This window comes from Rhinopithecus roxellana, chromosome 8, assembly GCF_007565055.1.
Source record: "Rhinopithecus roxellana isolate Shanxi Qingling chromosome 8, ASM756505v1, whole genome shotgun sequence".
In the NCBI taxonomy this organism is placed as follows: Eukaryota; Metazoa; Chordata; class Mammalia; order Primates; family Cercopithecidae; genus Rhinopithecus; species Rhinopithecus roxellana.
In genome coordinates, this window is record NC_044556.1 from 54,242,478 (window position 1) to 54,264,520 (window position 22,043).

Consider the following 22,043-nt stretch of genomic DNA (forward strand, 5'->3'; position numbering starts at 1 on the left):
CCTGTAATAGATCTATGTGTGCATACAGTGACAAAGAATAATTTTGCAGGGAAGAGTTAATATCTAATATCCTTATATAACCTATGCAGATTCTTGAACATGGTAGACACACAATGAATTAATGAAAATGATGGCGCCTTTTTAGAATGTTGCCTTAGGGGATCCCAACAAAGTTATTGGTTCATAAGAGAAACCATATAAAACTGAAGCCTTTTGGGTCCTTTATTAGAAAAATCCCTTGGATGAAGTTCAAGACTAGTCTTTCTTATTCAGGATTCCACTCCCTAGCAAATGGTGCTATAGTGTGATTCCAGTATTATAATAACTAATCATTATATATACATGGAAAAGATAATTACTTGAGCCTAGATGCGAGTTGAAGAACATGTACTGGTTGAGAGACATCAAAATACAGCTAATTATCTTAGTAACTGGGTTTACATCACAAATTCAACCTAAGATTCATAAAGAATTTGAAATTCATGATCTATTGGCATCAGTTCAAGATGACAGCATTTTTAGATATTTGTTATTATAAACAAAAAGATGTTTTTTACATCTCAATGAGAGTTGATTATATCTGGCCACTGCCTACACTAGTATAATGCACCTGAAGATTATAGTCACCTGAACAAATCCTACAATTAATGCTATAGAATTAGCAATTTTTATGGAAGCCTTCCTATATTTGAGAAAGGATCTCATCCTTGTTTTTTTTTTCTTTCTTTATTTTAAACTGGCAGATTGACAGGAAGAAAAAGAGGAAGGACAATATGATAAAGGTAACAAACTAGACTTCATTTGATCCAATTGCTAAGTACTTATTTTTTCATAATTGAATGACATCACTACACACAAATAATATTCAATCATGCAGCTAGCGAACAGCCACAATTACTGAAAACATAATACATATGTCTGGCGGCCAGGCAAGTGCTGGGCTTACAAAGATGGCTCCTGCCCTTAAAAAGTTCACGGGAGGGCAGGGACTCACTGTAAACACAGTTCTCAGCCAGCAAACACATCACCATTCACCAGTTACAAAAAGGCTGGAGAAAGAGGAGGCTGGATGGCTGCCTCAGAGATGTTGGACCTCAGAGGGTCCCCTCCTGCCCTAGAAGATTGGGAAACAACAACATAGTGATCCACTCAGACTCCAGGGGCTGTTTTTTTTTTATTCTTTTGTTTTGTTTTGTTTTGTTTTTGTGGTTTGTTGTTGTTGTTGTTGGTAGTCCAGTAGGTTCTCAAAGACCTAAATACATGCAGGTGACCTATATATACACACAAATACAAAAAGCATGGTTCCAGAGCTGGCACAGAGTATTTGAGCTAGAAAAGCCAAAGTGATCACCTAATTGAACTCTTCACAGTTGAAGCTGAGAGAGGCAAAATAACATGGTTAGAACCACAGGCCAGGAAGGGTAGAGCCAGGACTGAAACCCAGGTCTTCTCAAATGGGCTGAGGGTTCCTCCCAGCTTGTCACACTGACCCAGTGAAAATCAACAAGCTAATTGTGGGAGGAGAGGACTATTCAACGTTTTTACCCACTAGCCTGGCACGAGCACCAACGAATCAGTGGGCAATGTCAGGCTGTACATGGTACCATTGCCTCACGGCTGAACATAGGCTATGGCTGTCTCTACACCTACAGCTACTTGGCAAAGAGCTCTAGTTCTTAACCTAATCATGATGGTGATCAGTGAAATTTGCCAAGTATTCCATTTCCTTGGAGAAAATTGTGCATTTACCCAATAGCATGTCTACTCTCACCTCTCTCAATTCTATAAGCAGAGAGAGAGAGAGAGAGAGAGAGAGAGAGAGAGAGAGAGAGAGAGAGAGAGAGAGAGAGAGAGAGTGTGCATGTATCTGAGTGTGGTGGTAGCATTAAGATACCAGAGAACTGTCACAAGAGAACAAGATGACAAAAAGGCTGATTGCTATTCATGTGCATTCATCTGTCTGAGACGGTGTAAAATGAACCCTGTGATTAAAGGCATTATTCAAATCACAGCCATGGCCCTGAAACGGACACTAAGTGTGGGTGCAGGAAACAAGATGGGTGGCTCCATTTTCCCAAGCCTGGCATCAGAAGAGTTAGATCTAGGAAAGACCTGCTAGACCGTCTCTTTTCTGGGCCAGCAGGAGGGTGAAACCACACTGGAGATTACCCAGGATCTAGTTTCAAAGTGAGTCATGAGGTCCCGTGCACTCCCTCAGGGAGACGCTACTCCAGCCTGGCTTTCATGTGCTTAGTGGAGGCGGGGCAGCTTATCTACAGGTGATACCTCAGTGCACCACTGCCTCATGTGATCCAACCTCAGTTTTCTCACATGCACAGTGGGGAAGCCACCACATATGGTAAAGGTACATGGGAGAGACAGTGAGGTAGGAAACAAGACTGTGCCCTAAGGACAAAACTATGAAGTTGCCTCATGATGGACAACAACAGAGTTGTATGAAGATACCTGAAAGGGACAGAGCAGCCCCCTAGGACAGCAGGTGTTTACATTTAACCTAATCAAAAGAAAACAGGCTGGACTCAGTGACTCACACCTATAATCCTAGCACTTTGGGAGGCTGAGGTGGGTGGATAGCTGAGGTCAGGGGTTCGAGACCACCTGGCCACCATGGCGAAACCCTGTCTGCTAAAAATATAAAAATTAGCTGGGCGTGGTGGCAGGCGCCAGTAATCACAGCTACCTGGGAGGCTGAGGCAGGAGAATCACTTCAACCCAGGGGCTAGAGGTTGCAGTGAGCTGAGATTGCACCATTTCACTCGAGCCTGGGCAAAAGAGAGAAACTCCATCAAAGGAAGGAAGGGAGGGAGGGAGGGAGGGAGGGAGGGAGGGAGGGAGGGAGGGAGAAAGGAAGGAAGGAAGGAAGGAAGGAAGGAAGGAAGGAAGGAAGGAAGGAAGGAAGGAAGGAAGGAAGGAAGGAAGGAAGGAAGGAAGGAAGGAAGGAAGGAAGGAAGGATTGAAAATATTTCCTACCATCAGGACTCAAAGATAAAGGTATGAAAATGGGGAGGGGGTTTGAAGGCATGGATGACAGGAGGTGACTCCCATCACCTGGGGTACCAGGACTGACTGACCCAATTGGTGACTAGGCCTTTGGCCCCGCCTCACCCTGCACTCTGCAGCAGCCTCTCAGCACCGTTGCTGCTCAAAGCAGAAGAGCTTGCCAGATAAGGGAGGGATTCTCTCTGGAGGGGGGCCCGGAAGAAAAAGGCCTACCTCCCCTGCTTTCCTCTTCACCTCAGATTCTGGTTCAGAGTCACTTACCTTTTTCTTCTTCTTCAGAATGACTCTCACTCCATCCACTGAAACCATAATGCTCACTTTCTTCTTCTTGATGTTCTTGGCTTTAAACTCATACTGCAAGAGAGAAGAAAACAAAAAGAAAGTGCAATCTGATGAGATCAGTGCATCTACACAGACTCAGCTAGTCCACGCCTGGAAAAAACATCCCCAGACAGGTGCGGCGAACAGCGCCTGGGGGCAGGGAGCACCTTGGGGGATGTAAAAGCAGGTGGATGTCTGCAGGCAGGGCCCAGGCAATCTCTGGGTTAGAAACGGGACTCTGAATAGTCAATCCACTTCTCAATCATCAGCTAGGGTAGATGGACCTCAACTACCCTCATGAAATGAAAATATAGTCTACTTGCAATATCCCATAAAAAATCAGAACCTTCCCTCAATAACTCCTTCTATCATTTAATGACTTCCACAGTCAGGCAAGTATTCCTAGTGTCTCATCAAAGGCTGCTGAAACTACATTCCATCCTTAGCAAAGACTAACAGCTGGCACCAATCTTCACATCAGGGATTTTTACACACTGAAAGATAATTATGAATTCTAAATTACTCTCTACAAGTTCAATTTCAAATTTCCTTTATCTGTGAGTCAGTCTACAAGTCTACCCACAGCCCTGTTAGCCTGAAGATTTTGCCACATCTAGAAAAGATATGGCCTCACAAACCATGTATTTGTTAGGTATTATTTAATTATATTTTTAATTGACAAATAATTGTACATATTCATGGGGTATATAGTGACAATCCCTGTGTCTTGAACTCTTATTTGTAGTCCTAGACAGGGATGCTCCAACCACAGCCCCATAGTGCTGATGGATGTTGGCCTCATCCTCAATCTCAGCTCTTTCTGGTACATTTGTTTATTCACAGCCATCTCTTACACTTGTGCAGCTATTCATAACTGGTGGTATAATTCTACATCTCCTCAGTGAACTTCATTTTGAGTACTTCTCCAGTTTATTAAAATCATTTTCCTCTGATTCCCATCTTACTGTCACCACCTAGTAAACTTCACTCGAAAGTTCTCTAATCAAACATCTGGGCTACAGATTAAAAATTAAGAAACACACGACCCAAAGCCCACCCACATCTCTTCTCTAGGACCTTTTATACTCAAGACACCTGGAACAAGACACCTAGCACCTTGACAGTGCATCTGAAACCTAGTTATTTCTACAGTTAGTGTTAATAGGCTTGACTCTAATCCATTCTAATGAGATAAAAACATAGCCTACTTCAGAAATCTCATTAGAAATCCAGAACTTTCTCTTCGCTGTGCCTTTTAATATTCTGACGTTACAAACTCAACTGAGAGCTTCCTACTATCCTGAATCTATCCTTTTCATTAAAATCTCAGATCTTCTATTCCACTGTACAGAGTTATCATTGATACTACTTGGCTATCTGTTTCTACAAGAAACGTTCTTGTCTCTACAAGAATAGGACCTCACTAACTGAGGTAAGAGATCCTTCTTCACATTGTCATTGCAGGCTCTGGTCACAGCTGATTTGAGGGTCCTGGTGACAGCAACCTACATCACTGGTGACCTATAACCTACATCACTCCCAGCGTGGTGGTCACTTCCCCACCTCCACACTACCCTGTCAAAAGCTCTTCTTTTACTAAGGGGCCCTGGAAGAAGAGCAAACCAGAGCAGCAAACACATGGGGACAGAAGGAAACTCTGCTTCAGCCCGGGAACCCCAGGCCAATTAATAGTAAAGAGTAAAGGGGAAACAGGTGGCAGGGAGGGAGATGGAGACAGAGAAGGAGAGGCGCATCTGACAGGATTTTTTTTGCACTGGAGTCTGGCTTAGGTAGGATAGGACCTCAGCCATGTAACAAATTCCTCTCTAGGTCGGCAGCCACAAACCAGTGAAGGTTAAAGTTGGTTTGATTGGCATGCACTTGAGGACATGGCTCCAGTTTGCAGTGTGTCACCCTGACTACAGCATTCTGCTCAGCTGCAGTGCTGGATGAACTCAAATAACCTCTGGGTGGAAGAACCGGCATGACAATCTGCAAGTCGGCTGACTTTGGCCTTGTGCCTACTGGGAGAGGTGAACCAGCTACATTTCCTGATCATACCTGCGTTTACCTCCAGTCATTTGGGCTTTAATAAACACAAACTTCCAGCTGCACCTCCCTTCCGAACGAGTACTAAAATCAGGCTGCTTCTGCAGATTAGAAGAGTGTGTCTGATGCACTCAGGTGGAAGTTAAAGGCCTAAGAGTCCCAGAAACACCCAGAAGAGGACAAAACCTACCCTGGACTGGTCGGACCTCAACTGTTTTATTGTCTTTGGTTTCTTACGGTATATCACTTTCATATGCTCCATATACTTCTCTTTTCTAACAACAAAATCAAAGCAGAAATATCAAGAACCTACCTCTGCAAAACACTACATCATTCTCCCCAGTCCTAGTTTTAGAGAACATACTGCCTGCTACGCCATAACCTTAAATGCCTTATATTTCTGGAATAATGTAGTTGACCATATCTCTCTTTCTTGCCTGGGCCACCTCCCTGTTGGTTTCAGTCTCTGTGGCCTTTATTAATCATGATTTCTCACCCAAGCATAGCAAGAGGCACCCAGCCAGCTCCTTGCTTATGTATCTGAAACTTTACCTATTTCTACAGTTAGTATTTTGGCAGGCTTAGCCATGCCTTTTAATAACTTTGTCTTAAGAACTCAAAAGCACAACTGAACTTTCTCTTTAGAACTGGAAATGGGCCTCTAATTCGATCACCATGCACATAGTTCCCAATGGCTCTTATAGGGTCTGTGTGCACAGTCACTGCATGGAAAAGCATGACCAAATGATTTCTCCCAAAACCTCAATGATGGTAACAACACAGGTGCTCCTTACAACAGCTGGTGGAATGCTCTGGAGTGCTTCAAAATGAAGATGGACAAGAGAGGCAGGAAATAGGCCTCCACGTCCCATCACGGCTGCCAGAACTGCTTGATATATAAGGGCTCTTAGGTTGGACAAACTCTGCATCTTCCCCACCTGCCTGCTGGTCAGATGTACCATACCCTTTTCAATAGAAAAATTAAAATTAACTTGCAATTCTGTTGGAAACTAGGAAAATAAAAGGAAATCAAATATCTGAAAATGCTCTAATATTTATTATCATTAAGCCATTTGTTTATATGGCAATTACGCTTCACTTGGACAACATGTTATTGTGTTCACTGAGGGGCGAGAAAATGAATTTGGACAGAGGGGAGATAATGGAGTAACCACAAGAACGGAGAAGAGAAGGGGCTCTCAGGGACAAGTCCTCCTTTTTCCCAAACTGACTGTGCTGCTCCAAGGTGGAGCACTGCCTGGGCAGGTGGGCTCTGGAAGAAGCATCTGTGTTCCACAGGACAGGAATCCAATCTGCTTAGGCTTTGCCAGGGGCTGAAGAACAAACAGGACTGCTGGTGCCACCGTCTGTGGCTCAGGCCAGCCTCCCACAAAGTCCATGCCAGCCCTGCAGTGTGTGCCAACGGGCCTGGCCCTCCCTGAATATGGCCAGGCTGATCTGATGCATTTGCTTTGCCAGCCAGAGCCCCACCAGCCTGGACAGATGAAGCCCTACAGGACTTGACCTTTCAGGGAACAAAACAATGCAAGTCCTGGAACACCACCCGCGGACTGGAAAGGCCAGGGGAAAGTGTCTGGGGTTCACAAACAGAGTCTTGGGACCTTGTTTTGGAATAGCGGTCTTGGAACTTAATGTGCTCTGCCAGTCAGTGAGGTCCAGGAAGGGGAAGCTGGGAAGAGCATCCAACAGGAGCTAGGAGTGACCACTCAATGGAAGACATGAGGAAGAACATCAAGGAGAAGTTGGGGAGCTGCTGACAGATAAGCAGCCTCATTTCTATTCCTCTTCTGACACCCCAGTGCTTCCTTTTTCCCAACTTCCCAAACTGCCTCCTAACCCTGTATATCTCCATCCTGGTCACTGAGTATCCAAGAAGGGCCAGAAGTCTGCAACAGCAGAGTGGGCATCTCATGAAGGGACCAGCCAGCCCTGAACCTGAGGCTGTACTTCAGAAACAGAATGAACAGAATTACTTCCTTAGAGTCCAGGGGAAGAGCTGGGGCTATCAGATGCCCCTCACACATTTAACAGTCTGTTTTCACAAAAATGTGTAGCTCCCTAAAGAATCTCTGGATGTTTGAAAATACCTGATTTTTAACATGTATGTATATTAACATATCCATGGATTTTTCACACACACACACACACACACACACACACACACACACACACAGAGAGAGAGAGAGAGAGAGAGAGAGAGAGAGAGAGAGAGAGAAAGAGAGAGAGAGAGCAATAGAGAGAGAGAGAGAGAAAACAGGATCCTTGGTTCTTCAGTCACATTGGCCAGAAATAATTTGACTGGTGATACACTCTCTCACCTGCTTCACAGGAAGCAGGTCTCCTTCATTCTTAACCATAAAATTCATTTTGCCAAGTCCTTCTCACTGTCTCTGCAATGCTTACAGATGTGAGCCAAGACCTACTTATGAGTCAAGGTGCTCAGAGGCAACTTCACCAAGTGGAGAGGACTCAGTTTGCAAAGGCAAATGGTATGCCAGGCTCTGTAAGTCCTTGACTGTGTTCACTACCTTTCTAGAAGGAGCTTTGGAGCTTTGCTTCTTTCAAATGATCACAGGAAATTTAAAAGTGGACTCTGACAGCACTGCTGGGCATTCTAATCATATTCTGTCTACAGTCTTGGTTTCAGGAGTGTGAGCAGATCTCCACAACAAAACCATAAGCACCTCTACCAAGGGTGCTGTTTCGTAAAGGGTTTTCAGAAAGTCCTTTTGCATGTATTATGTGAGAGTCTAAAAATTTAGACAGTAAGATACAAAATCTGAGTATACCCATGTTCACAGCAGTATTATTCACAATAACCAAAAGGCAGAAGCAACCCAAATGTCTATCAATGGATGAATGGATTCGCAAAATGTGGTGTATACATACAATGGAATATTATTCGGCCTTAAAAAGTTATGACATTCTGACATGTGCTACAACATGGATGAATCTTGATGACAAATGGAAGATATTCTGTGATTCCACTTATATGAAGTCCCTAGGGTTGTCAAACTCATAGAGACAAATAATAGGGGCTGAGCAGAAGGGGAAATGGAAAGTTGTTTAACAAGTACAGTTTCATTTTTGCAAGATGAAAAAGTTCTGGAGCTGGATGGTGGTGATGGTTGCACAGCAATGTAAATGTATTTAATGCCACAGAACCATACACTTAAAAAGGATTAAAATGGTAATTTTTTTTTTTTTTTTTTTTTTTTTTTTTTTCTGATGAAGTCTTGCTCTTGTCCTCCAGGCTGGAGTACAATGGCACGATCTTGGCTCACTGCAACCTCTGCCTCCCGGGTTCAAGCAATTCTCCCGCCTCAGCCTCCCAAGCAGCTGGGATTACAGGCAAATGCCACCACGCCCAGCTAATTTTTGTATTTTAAGTAGAAACGGGGTTTCACCATTTTGGCCAGGCTGGTGATCCACCTGCCTCAGCCTCCCAAAGTGCTGAGATTACAGGCGTGGGCCACCATGCCTGGCCTAAAATGGTAAATTTTATGTCATGTATATTTCACCACAATACAAAAATGCAAAATCTGAAAACACCATGTAACAAACACATTTGTACACACCGCAAGTACACTTAAATTCTGCTCAAGAAAGGATATTTCTGGAACTCCCCCACATGCAAGTTAAACATGCCATAGTTTTCCACACTTCCATGTAATTGCATTTGCTATTCCCTATGCCTAAAATGCCCTCCCCACATCATCTGCCTGGTGAACTCTTGTTTATTCTTGAAATATCTGCTCATACTTCTACACAGTGAAGCCAACTCCCGCTTCCTGTATCCTCCCTCAGAGTTGGTTACTACAGCAATATGCAAGCCTCTATTATCACTCACTGTTGATTGGTTGATTATTTATTTATCCCACAGGCCATGCCCTTCATGAGAGCAAGAAATATGACTGACACACATTTCTACCCAAGAAAAGAGACCAGGACAGAGGAGGGTGATAAATGAATGCCAAAGTTATGAATATAGTTGACAGTGGTTATTCACAGAGCCCAAGAAAAGGCACTGTATATAAAGTAAGCCTTCCAGAAGTTAATTGCCAAGTTATTAAAATCTGGATTCCATTCCAAAGTGCAAGGACTTTAAGAAGAACTAATCTCCCTTACATGGTCCATGGTCCACAGCACAGTACTGAGCCCTTTATCTATGTTTGATACAGGCTTTTAAAAATGAAATCCTGTCATTATTAGCCAAAGCCGCTCACAATCATTTGACAATACAGTTAGGAGTAGTGAATGAGGGGATGGTCGTGAGATGAACTTCTATTCCGTGGGCTACCCAGCTTAAGTTCTGGCTCTTATGCCTATGGAACCAGAATCTGGGGGGCAGGGTGCCTGAGAACCATGGCAGTCTCTGACACCGACGTGACTCGTTTTGTTGATTTATATAAAATCTCAGAAATGCCAGTATGACCAACACCAATGTTTGAAATGAATCTAAATTCCAGAACATCTATGAGGAGTCTTGGAAACACTGGGTAGAGACATTTATTTCCCATCTACCTACCTCAATCCCAGCATAACTTATTTTTGCAATAGATATATTATTGAAAATTGGTTATATAATCTCTGTATTCTCCAAAATACTCAAAAGGAACCAGAGAAGTTACTTTTTAAAGAAATATTCATTGTCATTATATAGAAATGAAGTATCACCCTACTTTGTAGACCAAGGAGATCTAAAACTCAAGTTCTAAATCCCATTTGGAATACTTGATAAAAAGGCAGAATCCCAGGTCCAGGCTTTAGAAACATTTATTCAGCAGATCAGAAGTATAGCCAAAAGTTGGCAGTTTTTAATATGCACATCGTAATGTAGATCATGCTATTCAGAAACACTACTTTGGGCCACAAAAGCAAGGATTATTATACATTTTTATTTGTGTTAAGAATTGCCATAGACTAATCAATGTGTCTTAATCATATATGTACTATCTTTTAGATATAGCTATTCTTGTAACAAGATAGATTCTTATGAAAGTGCCATTGCTAGTTGTTGTCATCCATTTTCTAAATCAAAAGCTACTATAATAAAAAGTATTACTTTGGGAGGAAATTCCATGGAGTGGTAAGCATTAGGTAATCATACTTTACCTTTCATACATTTTTTACATCTGAAATTTTTTTTTATTATTTATTTAAATAGAAACAGGGTTTTGCTATGTTGCCTAGGCTAATCGCAAACTCCTGGGCTCAAGCAATCCTCCCACCTCAGCCTCCCAAAGTGTTAGGATTACAGGCATGAGCCACTGCACCCAGCCTGAAATAGCTCATTAAAAAATATATAGAGGAAACTTTGTGTTTGAAATGTTTGAGACCACCAGGATTGACCAAGTTTTTCATCTTATAGATGAAGGAACCAGTGCCCAGGGATGATAAGAGACTTCCCAGGTTCATTAGCAGAAAACCCATATCTGGAACCTACATCTCCTGACTCTTGGTTCTGTGCTTGTTATGTTCCCCAACACTTGTGTCTTTTTTAGTAGCTCAGAAACATGGCTCCAGGAAATAAAATTATTCATTCATTCCTCCATTCATTCAATACATGGTTAATGAGTTCCCTCATGAGCACACAAACCCCATCTTATAACAGAAAGCAAGAAGAAGAATAAGAATGTATTAGAAATTAACTTCACAGGACCAGAAACATTATACACCCAGGGACACGAGTCAATAACCTGGGAAGGGTACGAAATACCAATGAGGACAGAAAAACGTGGTAAAGAGACCTTCTGAACTTAAGGAGGGCTTTGGGGCAGGAAATGCTCAAGCTCGTTGCTGTTTGGAACATTGAGAAGGTGGAAGAGAGGTTCATGCATGCACAGATGTTCTGTGAGGAGACTGCATTTCCACAGTGTCAGGAGACCAGCATGATGGCAGAGGGCAAATTAAACAGTCCCTTGCATGGAAGGCAGCAGCAGTCTCAAGTGCAGACAATTTCGGGCTGTGTACTCAGGGGATCTCCAAGTGGCGGTTGCTCCCTGTAGAGAGGAGACGAGATAGCCCCAGGAATACAGCCATCACTTTTCTCTGACCAGGAGCACGCTGACAGGTCACGGGGAGCTGAACAACAACCTAAATGATTAAGGGGCCTGAAGGGGTGATTTATGAAGAAAGATGAGAACCAGTACTAACAATCATCCGCTGCTTTCAGCTGCTTTCTCCTCTATATCTCTCACAGCATGTTAAAAACAAGTACTAGAATCTTCTCTTCTTTAAGTAAAAAAAGACACAGGTGGATGGCAAGATAAAAATACAACAGTACAAACCCAACTCTGGTCAATTCTATCATTCTCCACTAATATCTAGCCTAAACTCTCCTCTAAGCTCCTCTAAATGGTTAATATATCATGTACGAAGGAAGACTAGAGACATTAAACAACGTTCCTGGCAGAAAGAAAAGGTACTTATTTAAGGTGATGAATGTCCCAGTCACCCTGATTTGATCTTTACAATCTATATGAATGCATCAAATTATCACATGTACCCCAAAATATACACATCCATTATGCAGCAATAGTCTTGCAGAGGAGGGGGGCAGAGACAACACTGTTCCCACAGTATGATTCATATCTACACACACACACATACGTAGAAGGAGCAAACGTTTTCCAGTATTTAGAAGAGTCATGAATCAAGGATTTATGGTTTTCTGCCTCAGACCAAAAATGGGTATGAGACAAATGATGAATCCTTTTGTCTTTCTAGGGCTCGATTTAGCTCTCTTGAAAAGAAGGTAATCAATCATGTTTAATAAACCTCCCAGCACCTCTCACTATCTGCCACACACATCTCACACTCACCATGTGAAGTTAGGTGAAACAATTTGCATGAAGTATTATGAAGTCAAAGAAGCTACGCTGAATAGTAATGCTATTTCACAGCAAGTATTCACATTCTTAGCTACATGACCTTGAGCAAGCCACCTACCCTACAGAAGGGTATAAGTCTTCCCTTCTGTGAAGCCAGGGTATTGGGTTAGATTATACCTTCCCAACTCTAAACATGACTCAATGTGATATGAACCTTCATAGCTCTTGTAGGAAGAGTCAGATAGGCAGGCACACTTGAGGAAGGTGGGGCAAATGTATAGCAACATAGAAATGAAGGCATTTGGTGAGGCCAGGTCAACCCCAGAAGCAAGGGAAGGGGATGGAAGGGAGAAAGGATTCAGACAGATGAGGAAGGTTCTAAAATGGAAAAGAAGTTACCATAGTTTTGCATAGAAAGTAGGAGGGTGCTTAAGGGTTTTAAAAAGAGTGAAAAATAGAGGTGCAAATCCTGAACATAATCTTGGCAACAGCACTGACGATTCAGAAAGAAGAGACACTGGAAATGAGAAATCTAGGAAAGACTAGAGACATATATGAAGCACTGCCTTATAAGAATAAAGAAAATATCTGGATGAAATCACTATATAGACTGAAAAGCAGAAATATGGAAATGGTCCCTAAATCCCTTGCCTGGAAAAGGTAGCAATGTTTTCACCAATACCAGCACAGTTGAACACAAGAATGTGTTATACATTGAAAAAGTCTATCTTGCACTGGAGAATCAGGTAATAGGAGTTAGACAAGATGTAGGGGTCCCACGGTCATTCATGTGAGACTGCTTTTCCTATGCTCTCCCAAGTCTTCTACCCATTGAATCTCCCCACACTAAGCTTAGGGTGAGCTTAGACTTTCTAGCATGATGAGCAAGAGATAAGGGTAAATTTGGAAAACCTGTGCTTGCATTCATCCATTAGGATCATATAAGTTCCAGATATAAGGTGTCTGGGAGGAGAGAAACTACAGTAGGCAGAACCGATGGCCCCAGTGACTATTCATGGTATAAGGAAAGGTATGGTGAAGAAGGTAATTCTTGAGAGATACTGAAGAAACTATTTGAGAAGGAGGAGGAAAATAATAAAATCAGAATTGAGAGAACTCTTGGAAGTCACAGTGTTGTCTCCGTCAAGCAATCGTTCAGCCTCTAACAGAGTACTGGCAACTCTCTTTGAAAAGCAGTTTCTTACAATAAAACTGGAAGCAACACCCAGAAGATTCCACTTATATGATTCTCTAAACTGGTGCTTCTCAAACTTGAGGGTCCACATGAATCACTCGGGGACCTTGTTAAATTCCAGGCCATTCTGCAGGTCTGGGGAGAGCCAAGGGTTCTTTATTTCTAGCATAGTCTCAGATGATGCTGACACTACTGGTCCACAGACCACACTTTGAGAAGCAAGGAGCCAGAACTACAGTATATAAGTCCAGAAGGTATTTGGATATGTCAGCTGTGTGAATTAACCATCTCTAAGGTTTCTTTCAGTGCTAACATTCAACTATTCCTATCAATTGTATATGTCAATATTCTGAGTTACATAAAAATTGAGACACGAGGTGTTTCTCAGGAACAACCGCCTTAAGATGGCCCCAAATCAAACTCTAATAAACAACTCTTACACATAAACAATACAAATACAGTAACCAGAACACAAGTTCCCAGAATGGAGGGGGATCTGAAGAGTTATTGACTTATTTCAAAGCATAATAATTATCTACCGTCAGTAGGTGGCAATATTTCCTTGGGGTTATGGGACTGTAAAGTGGAACCATGGTTCCCAGCCTGGGCTGTAAACTAGAGTCAACTGGGAAACTAAAATTACTGGTGTCTGGATCCCACCCGCAGAAGTTTTGATGTAATGGATCTAGAGCGCAGCCTGGACATTGGGTTTTTTTTTTTTTTTCTTTTAAGCTACCTACGTGATTCTCATGTGCAGCTAAGGCTGAGGTCCACTAAAGTAGAGTGAGGTTTAGCAGACCATAGAAACTAAGAAGTCAGTGCTAGTCATCACATCACTCCTGATTCCCTGCATCTCCCCGTTCCTCACTGGGACTGACTGATGCACCACATCATCTCTATTCCATCTCATCTTCCCTTTCAGCCCATCAATAGTTAACTCCAAGGCTGCACCAGACATTACTTCCTCCAAATTTCTATGACAACAAATGAACTTGGGTGAAGAGATGCCAGGATGGTTTATGTAGGAAGAGCACTGTTTTCTGTAGGGCTGTTTTCACCATAGCAAAGTGCCCTAACCCAACTCATCCCCAGTCCCAGCCTTGACTCCAAGGGTTAGCAACATTTTTTTCTGTAAAAGACAAGATGGTAAATATTTTATGTTCTGAGGGCTATGTGGTCTCTGTTGCAACTATGCAACTCTGTTGCTCCAGCACAAAAGCAGCCATAGACAATACACAGATAAATGAGTACAGCTATGTTCCAATAAAGTTTTATTTATAAAGGCACTCAGTGGGCCAGATTTGATCCATGAGCCATGGTTTGCCAACTCCTGCCTTAACCTCATTTGAGTTCCTTCTGAATTTTCTGTCTCTGCTCTATTACAGCATGTGGCGTTACCAAGCACAACCACTGTGACATCTGGAGTGCAGGAAAGGAGTCTACTGCATAGAGACTGAAATGCGTGGGTGGGCCCTGAAGGCAGATGAGATTTGAAAATGGACCCAAACCAGAGCAAGGTGACTATTCAGAAATGAGGATGAAAATGTGGAGGAAACTCCCACCACAAACTGCAAAATCCTAATCCTGGGATTATTTTCCCATGAAAAAACAATCTGTGATGTGAGGCAGTTTTCCCCCTCCAACTATGATGGAAATCTAAAGTCAAACTTGACAGGGAAAGAGAATGAACTACTGAGAGTGAGATGTGACCAGATCAGGCAAAAAACCAAATGAACATAAAAATAAACCTCATACCTTATGCCAAAAATAATTCAAAGTGCATCACTGGCTTAAGTGTAAAACTATAAAACTTTTGGAAGAAAATGGTGGGAAGATCACCTGAGGTCAGGAGTTCGAGACCAGCCTGGCCAACATGGTGAAACCCCATCTCTACTAAAAATACAAAAATTAGCTTGGTGTGATGGAGCACGCCTATAGTCTCAGCTACTCGGGAGGCTGAGGCGGGAGAATCATTGGAACACGTGAGGCAGAGGTTGCAGAGCGAAGATCGTACCACTGCACTCCAGTCTGCGTGACAGAGCAAGACTCCATATCAAAAACAAAACCAAAGCAAAACAACAACAACAAAAACAACAACAAAAAACCTTTGTGACCTGGGTTTATATAGAATTTCTACACATGATACCAAAAGCATGATCCATAAAAGAAAAAAACTGATTAACTGAACTTCATAAAATTAAACTTGCTCCGTGGAAGCCAGTTTTAAATGAATGTAAAGACAAGTAATAGCCTGGGAGAAAATGCTTGCAAATAGGACACCTGACAAAAGATTTGTATCCAGAACACATTCATATAAAGAATTCTCAAATCTCAACAGCTGTAGACAACACCCAAAGTAAAAAATGGGCAAACGACTCAAATGGACACTTGATTAAAGGGGATATATTGAAAGCAAATAAACACATGTAAAGAAACCAACAAGTTTTGGTAGTTGGTTCAGTGTTTTTGTCTAACAGAAGGAACTGAGACAGGTGAGGCTCATGCCTAGGAAACAAGGCTAAAAAATTATTTCTGCCCACTGGAATTTTTAAAGTCAGAATCTTGAGCTCCAGGGCCTATTGAAACACACTCAGACCTGATTACAGCTCCCTAGACAATAGGGTATTCTCCCAAGTCTGGAATAATGGCCTCCCATGAAAAGATGTTCAATATCATTAGCTGTTAGGGAAATGCAAATTAAAACCACAGTAAGATCCCACTATATACATATTAGAATAGATAAAATTAAAACAACAACAACAACTAAACACTGTATGGTAGATGCACCTGACAGAAATAACAAGAAATTAGGGTTGTCACATGTAGGTTGCTGAGGGAAGTGCGCCAAGTGAGGGTGCTATATAAACTGCATGCTTTTTACAGGCAGTTATCATTCTCCTCTCCAGCCTGCAGCCACTGGACCGTCTCTGTATATAACTTCCTCCAAATAAACCTCATGTTTTGTTCACTGGTTCTGGGTCTGTCCTCGGCCTCTTGAACCTGGGGCCATCCCTACTGAAGTCAACAGGGTCCAGTACAAAAGACGCCAAACACTGGGGAGGATACAGAGCTACCGGACTTCTCACGCATTGCTGAAGGAATGGAGAATAGCACAGCCATTTGGGAAAACTAATTTGGCAGTCTCTTAGAACGTTAAACATACACTTATCATATAACCCAGCATTACCTCAGCTAGGTGTTTACCCTGGAGAAAGGGAAAGTTATGTTCCCACAAAGACCTGTGCATGCATGTTTAACAACTCTATTAGAATTACCAAAATCAGAAACGACTCAAATATCCTTCCCTGTGAATGGATAAGCAAATTGTGTTATATCCATATAATAGAATACTACTCAAAAATAAAAAGGAGAATGTGCAGTTCATGTGTGATACAGCATTGTTACAGAAAGTTACAGGGGAATTAGTTGAAATGTAAAACAAATTTTTAACAAATAAAAAGGAATGAACTACTGATACCCACAAAATTTGGAAGTATGTCTATCTTGATTGGGGTGAAGGTTACATGAATCTATACAGACACATAAATTCATAAAACTATACCCCCAAAATCAATTTTACTGTTAATTTTAAAAATAAAATGAAAATTAAAGTCCTTTGGGCTGGATGAAGTGTCAGGATAGGAGATGCCTCCCAAACTCCTTCTCCTCCTCAGGGGGAATGAATGAAAACCTTGCCCCCAGGCCTCCAAGGTTAGCACAGACTGAATGTGAGGGGTACCCTCTCCATTGCAGTGCAAAGCACAGAGACAATTCTAAACGAACTGTTCCCAGGTCAAGAACAGGGCTTCCAGAGTTGTCCTGTAGAGCAGGCCAGGAGAATCTCATACTGGCTTAAGAAGATACGGGAAGTCTTCCCAGACACAGGGTCCTCTCCAGCCTATACACAGCCAGTTCAGGCACTGGTGGGATCACTAAGCTAGGGCAATGGACACCCATGAAGGTCATCCAACTGCTATGGTACCAAGCCATGGTCAACTCAGTCTGGTAACTCAATCCCTATGGGAGGTTATTATTCCATTATTGGAGGAATAATGGAATAATAGGAACTGTAGTGAGGCCCAGACATGTCTCTGTAGGTCCTGGAGCTCAAGATACAGAACTGTAACATTCCAAAGGGCAGAAATAATTTTTCAGCGCAGTTCTTAGAGCAAAGTCTCACTCCAGTCTCAGCTCTTCTGCCCACAGTAACACTGAACCAACTACTTTGTTGGTTTCTGAACACCTCTGCCTTCTCACTGAATCCACACCAAGCAATGGCTCACATACATGGGACTCAGGCAAAAGGACAAGATAAATAACGAGCACATGCCTGAGCTGCCAGTAGAGAAAAGGCCCGCAGGGTGGCAGCTGATGAAATCATCAGGTGATCACCAGTTCAAGAAGGGGAACATCTGGTGTATTCAGTTCTTCCTCGCATCATCTCTATCAATTCGTCTTTTTATGTTGCTGCCTCTCTAGGTGAGTTTCTCCTCCTTGGAGGCTCAGATGTCTGTGCTTAAGCCCAGTACCTCCATGGACACAGGAAATCTGTGTGTTTGGCAGCATCCCCAGTTTCAGCCAGCCATTCTTCCAGAAAACATGCAGCAGGATTCCCGTCCTGTTCTCCACACACGAGAACAGTGGGAAGTGAGAAAGGAGGTTGTTATGGGCTAAATGTTTGTGTCCCTCTAGAATTCACGTTGATGCCCGAACTTCAAGGAGGTGGGAACTTCAGGAGGAAACTGGGTTTAGACGATGTCATGCTGTGGGGTTGGGAGTACCATCACTGGACTCCTGGGTAGTATTCCAAGGATCATGCTGGGGGTTTGGGGGTACCATCACTGGACTCCTGGGTAGTATTCCAAGGATCATGATGGGGGATGGGGGGTACTATCACTGGACTCCTGGGTAGTATCCCAAGGATCATGCTGGGGGTTTGGGGGTACCATCACTGGACTCCTGGGTAGTATTCCAAGGATCATGATGGGGGATGGGGGGTACTATCACTGGACTCCTGGATAGTATTCCAAGGATCATGCTGGGGGGTTGGGGGTACCATCACTGGACTCCTAGGTAGTATTCTAAGGATCATTTTTGGGGGGATTGGGGGGAGGGAAGAACAAAAACTGCACACACACCCCCCAAGACCATTTAAGTCTTCCTGAAACACTATATAATAGGTTCTGATCAAAAACTTTCTATAACACCCCATTGCCTAAACCAGAAGATCAAAACTGATATTCAACATATTCTACCAACTGACACAAAGCAGCCAGCTTCCCTTCTCCCACCAAGCTGCTCTTGAAACGTACATACAGTTACATACATACAGTTTCTAAGCTGTATTCTTCAGAGCCCTGGGTTCAGTGGAGGAGCCTCAAAGGCCACTCTAGGGCTGAGAGGCCATGCAGGCAGACATGCCAATCAACTTCTGTCCATCCTGTTCACCCACAGAAGCTACAGTTCTCAGGTTTAATAAGTTTGGAGTTCCATGTGATATTTTGACAAAAGTTCATAGCTTTAAAAAGAAGAACTCAAACATCACTGACCTATATAAAATACTATGCTACAATATTTCAATTGCACTGTGGCTTATTCACTGTCTATCCTGAAGAGAAACTGGATTTTCTCATGTCTGCACTTACGTAATTACTACTTTCAAATCCCTCGCTCAGTCCCTTAATCTATCCAAAACATCCCCATAAGTTTTACTTCAAGTATCACTTTATAAAAACCTCCCCTGACTACCATACCCTGAAGGAGTTTCTATACTGCTATGGCAATTAGCACTCAGAGGACTGATTTTATAATAATGTTATATATAAAATACATTTCCTAATATTACACAACACTCTTAACTTGGAACATGGTTCTTTCTCATCTTCATTGTAAGTTCTTTGCAGGCAGGCGCTATATAAGTTCAGCTCTTTATCCTCTTTAGCATCTATTACAGGATTTTCAACCAGTTTTAAGGACTTGATCTGATAACACTAAAAGATAGCTCTGGCTGCTGAGTTGAGAATGTAACTCAGGGAGGAAGTGAGGAAATCATTAAGGAGGCCACTTGTCTCCCTTGGGGTGAGAAAAGTATACAAATAACTACGATACCAGGCTTCTAAACACTACCCCATACCTACAGGCAGAATAATCCCAGGCAAGGAACATACTTCCAGTGGGCAGGTCCCTGACTAGTTGCCATTTAATGTTCCCCTTCAATTTATTTTTAATATATTTATTTATTATAATGGCTATTATAAAGAATAGTCAACCTCAGAACTGATGGGCCCGTGTAATTTTATCATTTGTAGATTAACACCCTTAGACTACCAGCTCAACACTGTAACAAGTTACTTTAGTTGGGAGACCACAGACCCACCCTGTTTGACCTATTTCTCTTTTCCTAAGAACTGAACAGCTTTCAGGAAATCAGGCTACTGAGTGAACTACACCTAAATTACTCTCTTTTCTGATTTTTCAAAAGAAAATTGAGAAAGAAAAAAATGGTATCTATAGTATAGCCCTTTGGAAAATCTCTAATGGCTACCTTGTTTTGTAGCAATCATCACATTCTGAGCCCAAATCAAAGGATCTTCTATGACTAAGTTCCATAACAATATGTCATTTTAACAATTTATTAGCTTGGAATAATTGTGCCAAAAAGAAAACTATTTTTCTCCAGGCAAAAATGAACTGAGTTCCTTTTAATTTTCCCCAACCCTTTCCTGATCAGGAAGACATTCAGTTGCAACCAATTACATTTAGATTAATTTTCAAAAATGAGTACTGATTTTTAAAACCTGAATGTGTTTTATCCATTCCCAAGATATCAGCCATTATCTCTTTCTTAAAATGTTTAAAGTTATTTTTCAAAAAAGTAGAGAAAGAGTAATTTCACCTCTTTATATCTCAACTCCCTCTCCAGTCACTACAAAGAATAAAAGGAAATTCAATTCTAATATGAGGATATCATATTTGATAATGAATAATTAAGATAACCAAGGAACTGTAAGGGATATTTTATCTTGAGAAATTGGCTGCAAGATGATTGATGGCTCTCAAACTCAATGAGCTTAAGTGACAGAGATGACTCTTGCTTTGGTTTTGTGGCCCCCTCTGAGATGGAAAGGGCCAGCTAATAATAAACGCAATAGCACAGCTATGTTTGGCAAAGAAATTGATCTTTGGTGTGCTTTCGTTTGCCCGGATCTGCCTGGGGTACTACTGGTTCCTTTCATTTTCATTGTTCTGATTATTCAGTGGGTCTTTTCACTCTGGAAACTTAAATCTATGAATTTGGAAGTTTTTCTTGTATTGGTTCTTTGGCCAGTTTCCACCATTTTTGTGTGTTCTGTTTTGGAACTCATATTTATCAGATGTTAGACTTCCTAGATTGATTCTCTAATTTGCTAGTCTTTCCTCTTCTAACTTGTATTTCTATTCTAATTTTTTGTTTTCTTCTTTTTTTAAACCTTTCAACCCTTCTACTGACTTCTTTTTTAGTTTGAATATATTTTTAATTCCTGAGTGTTCTCTATTTCTTTTCATAGAGTCTTGTTTTAGAATGTAGTGTCTTAATTCTAATTTTATTTTCTGTTTTCAGGTTTCTTTCTGATCCCTGCTATCTCTGTTTGCTTCAGGTTCTTCCCTCTATTTATTTTGGTTTCTCTCTTTTTCTATGTTGGAGAGTTTCCTCAAATAGCCTGGCATTTTGGGCTGCCCATCCATATTTAAGCAAGAGGAAGTCAAAGCTGACTAGAAATGCTATGTGAGTGACTAGGGCTTGTTGCCTACAAGGCTTCACTGAGGAGTGAGCTTTGTTATAAAGTGATTTGGAGGCAAACTGACCATCTAGTTACAGAAACCTTCACATGTCAAGGCCTGGAGATCTTTTCTCTGGGACCATTCAGTTTATTCAGAGAAAAGTCTTACAATAAATATTCTAGAAATAGGGGAGGCAGCTACAGGGCCACACTAGTTCAGTATAAAGACTTACGATCTTTTTTTTTTTTTCTTCCTATAGATAGAATCTCGCTCTGTCACCCAGGCTGGAATGACACGACCTAGGCTTACTGCAACCTTTGCCTCCTGGGTTCAAGCAATTCTCACGCCTCACTCTCCCGAAGAGCTGACATCACAGGCACATGCCACCATGCCTGACTAATTTTTGTATTCTTAGTAGAAAAGGGGTTTTAATGTATTGGCCAGGCTGGTCTCAAACTCCTGACCTCAAGTGATCCACCCACCTAGTCTCTTAAACTGCTAGGATTACAGACATGAGCCACTGAATCTGGCCTTAAGACCTTTTTAATTATGACACCTCTCCCCCACCTTCTGCAACAACTGGTACTTTCAACATCTTAAGCCTTTCCAGAGTTATCTGGTATCAATCAACTTACTTGCCATCAATATCCCCTTCTACAGACCTTGGACTAAAGCTACCTGTGCTCCATTAAGGCTATCAACATACCTTTGTATTTTATTTGTTATTTATTTATTTATTTTTTATTGATAACATTCATTTTATTGGTTGTATTATTTGGTATACTGGAGTACAAAACGATTTCTCCTGTTGTCTTCATGCTTAGAGACCTTAAGTCAGTTTA

At 41.8% G+C, this 22,043-nt stretch overlaps 1 protein-coding gene across 4 annotated transcripts in view; it reads right to left on the reverse strand.

Annotated features, from left to right (window-relative positions):
• Positions 1-22,043, reverse strand: part of C8H1orf226 (chromosome 8 C1orf226 homolog) — a 344,250-nt gene that overhangs the window by 95,772 nt on the left and 226,435 nt on the right. For 3 of the 4 annotated variants that reach the window (XM_030936747.1, XM_030936746.1, XM_030936748.1), the window contains exon 3: positions 3,283-3,375. The exons of the other annotated variant lie outside the window; for it this stretch is intronic. In XM_030936747.1, the coding sequence (XP_030792607.1) occupies positions 3,283-3,375 (93 nt within the window). The remainder of the gene's footprint in view (positions 1-3,282; positions 3,376-22,043) is intronic. 4 annotated transcript variants of the gene reach the window in all.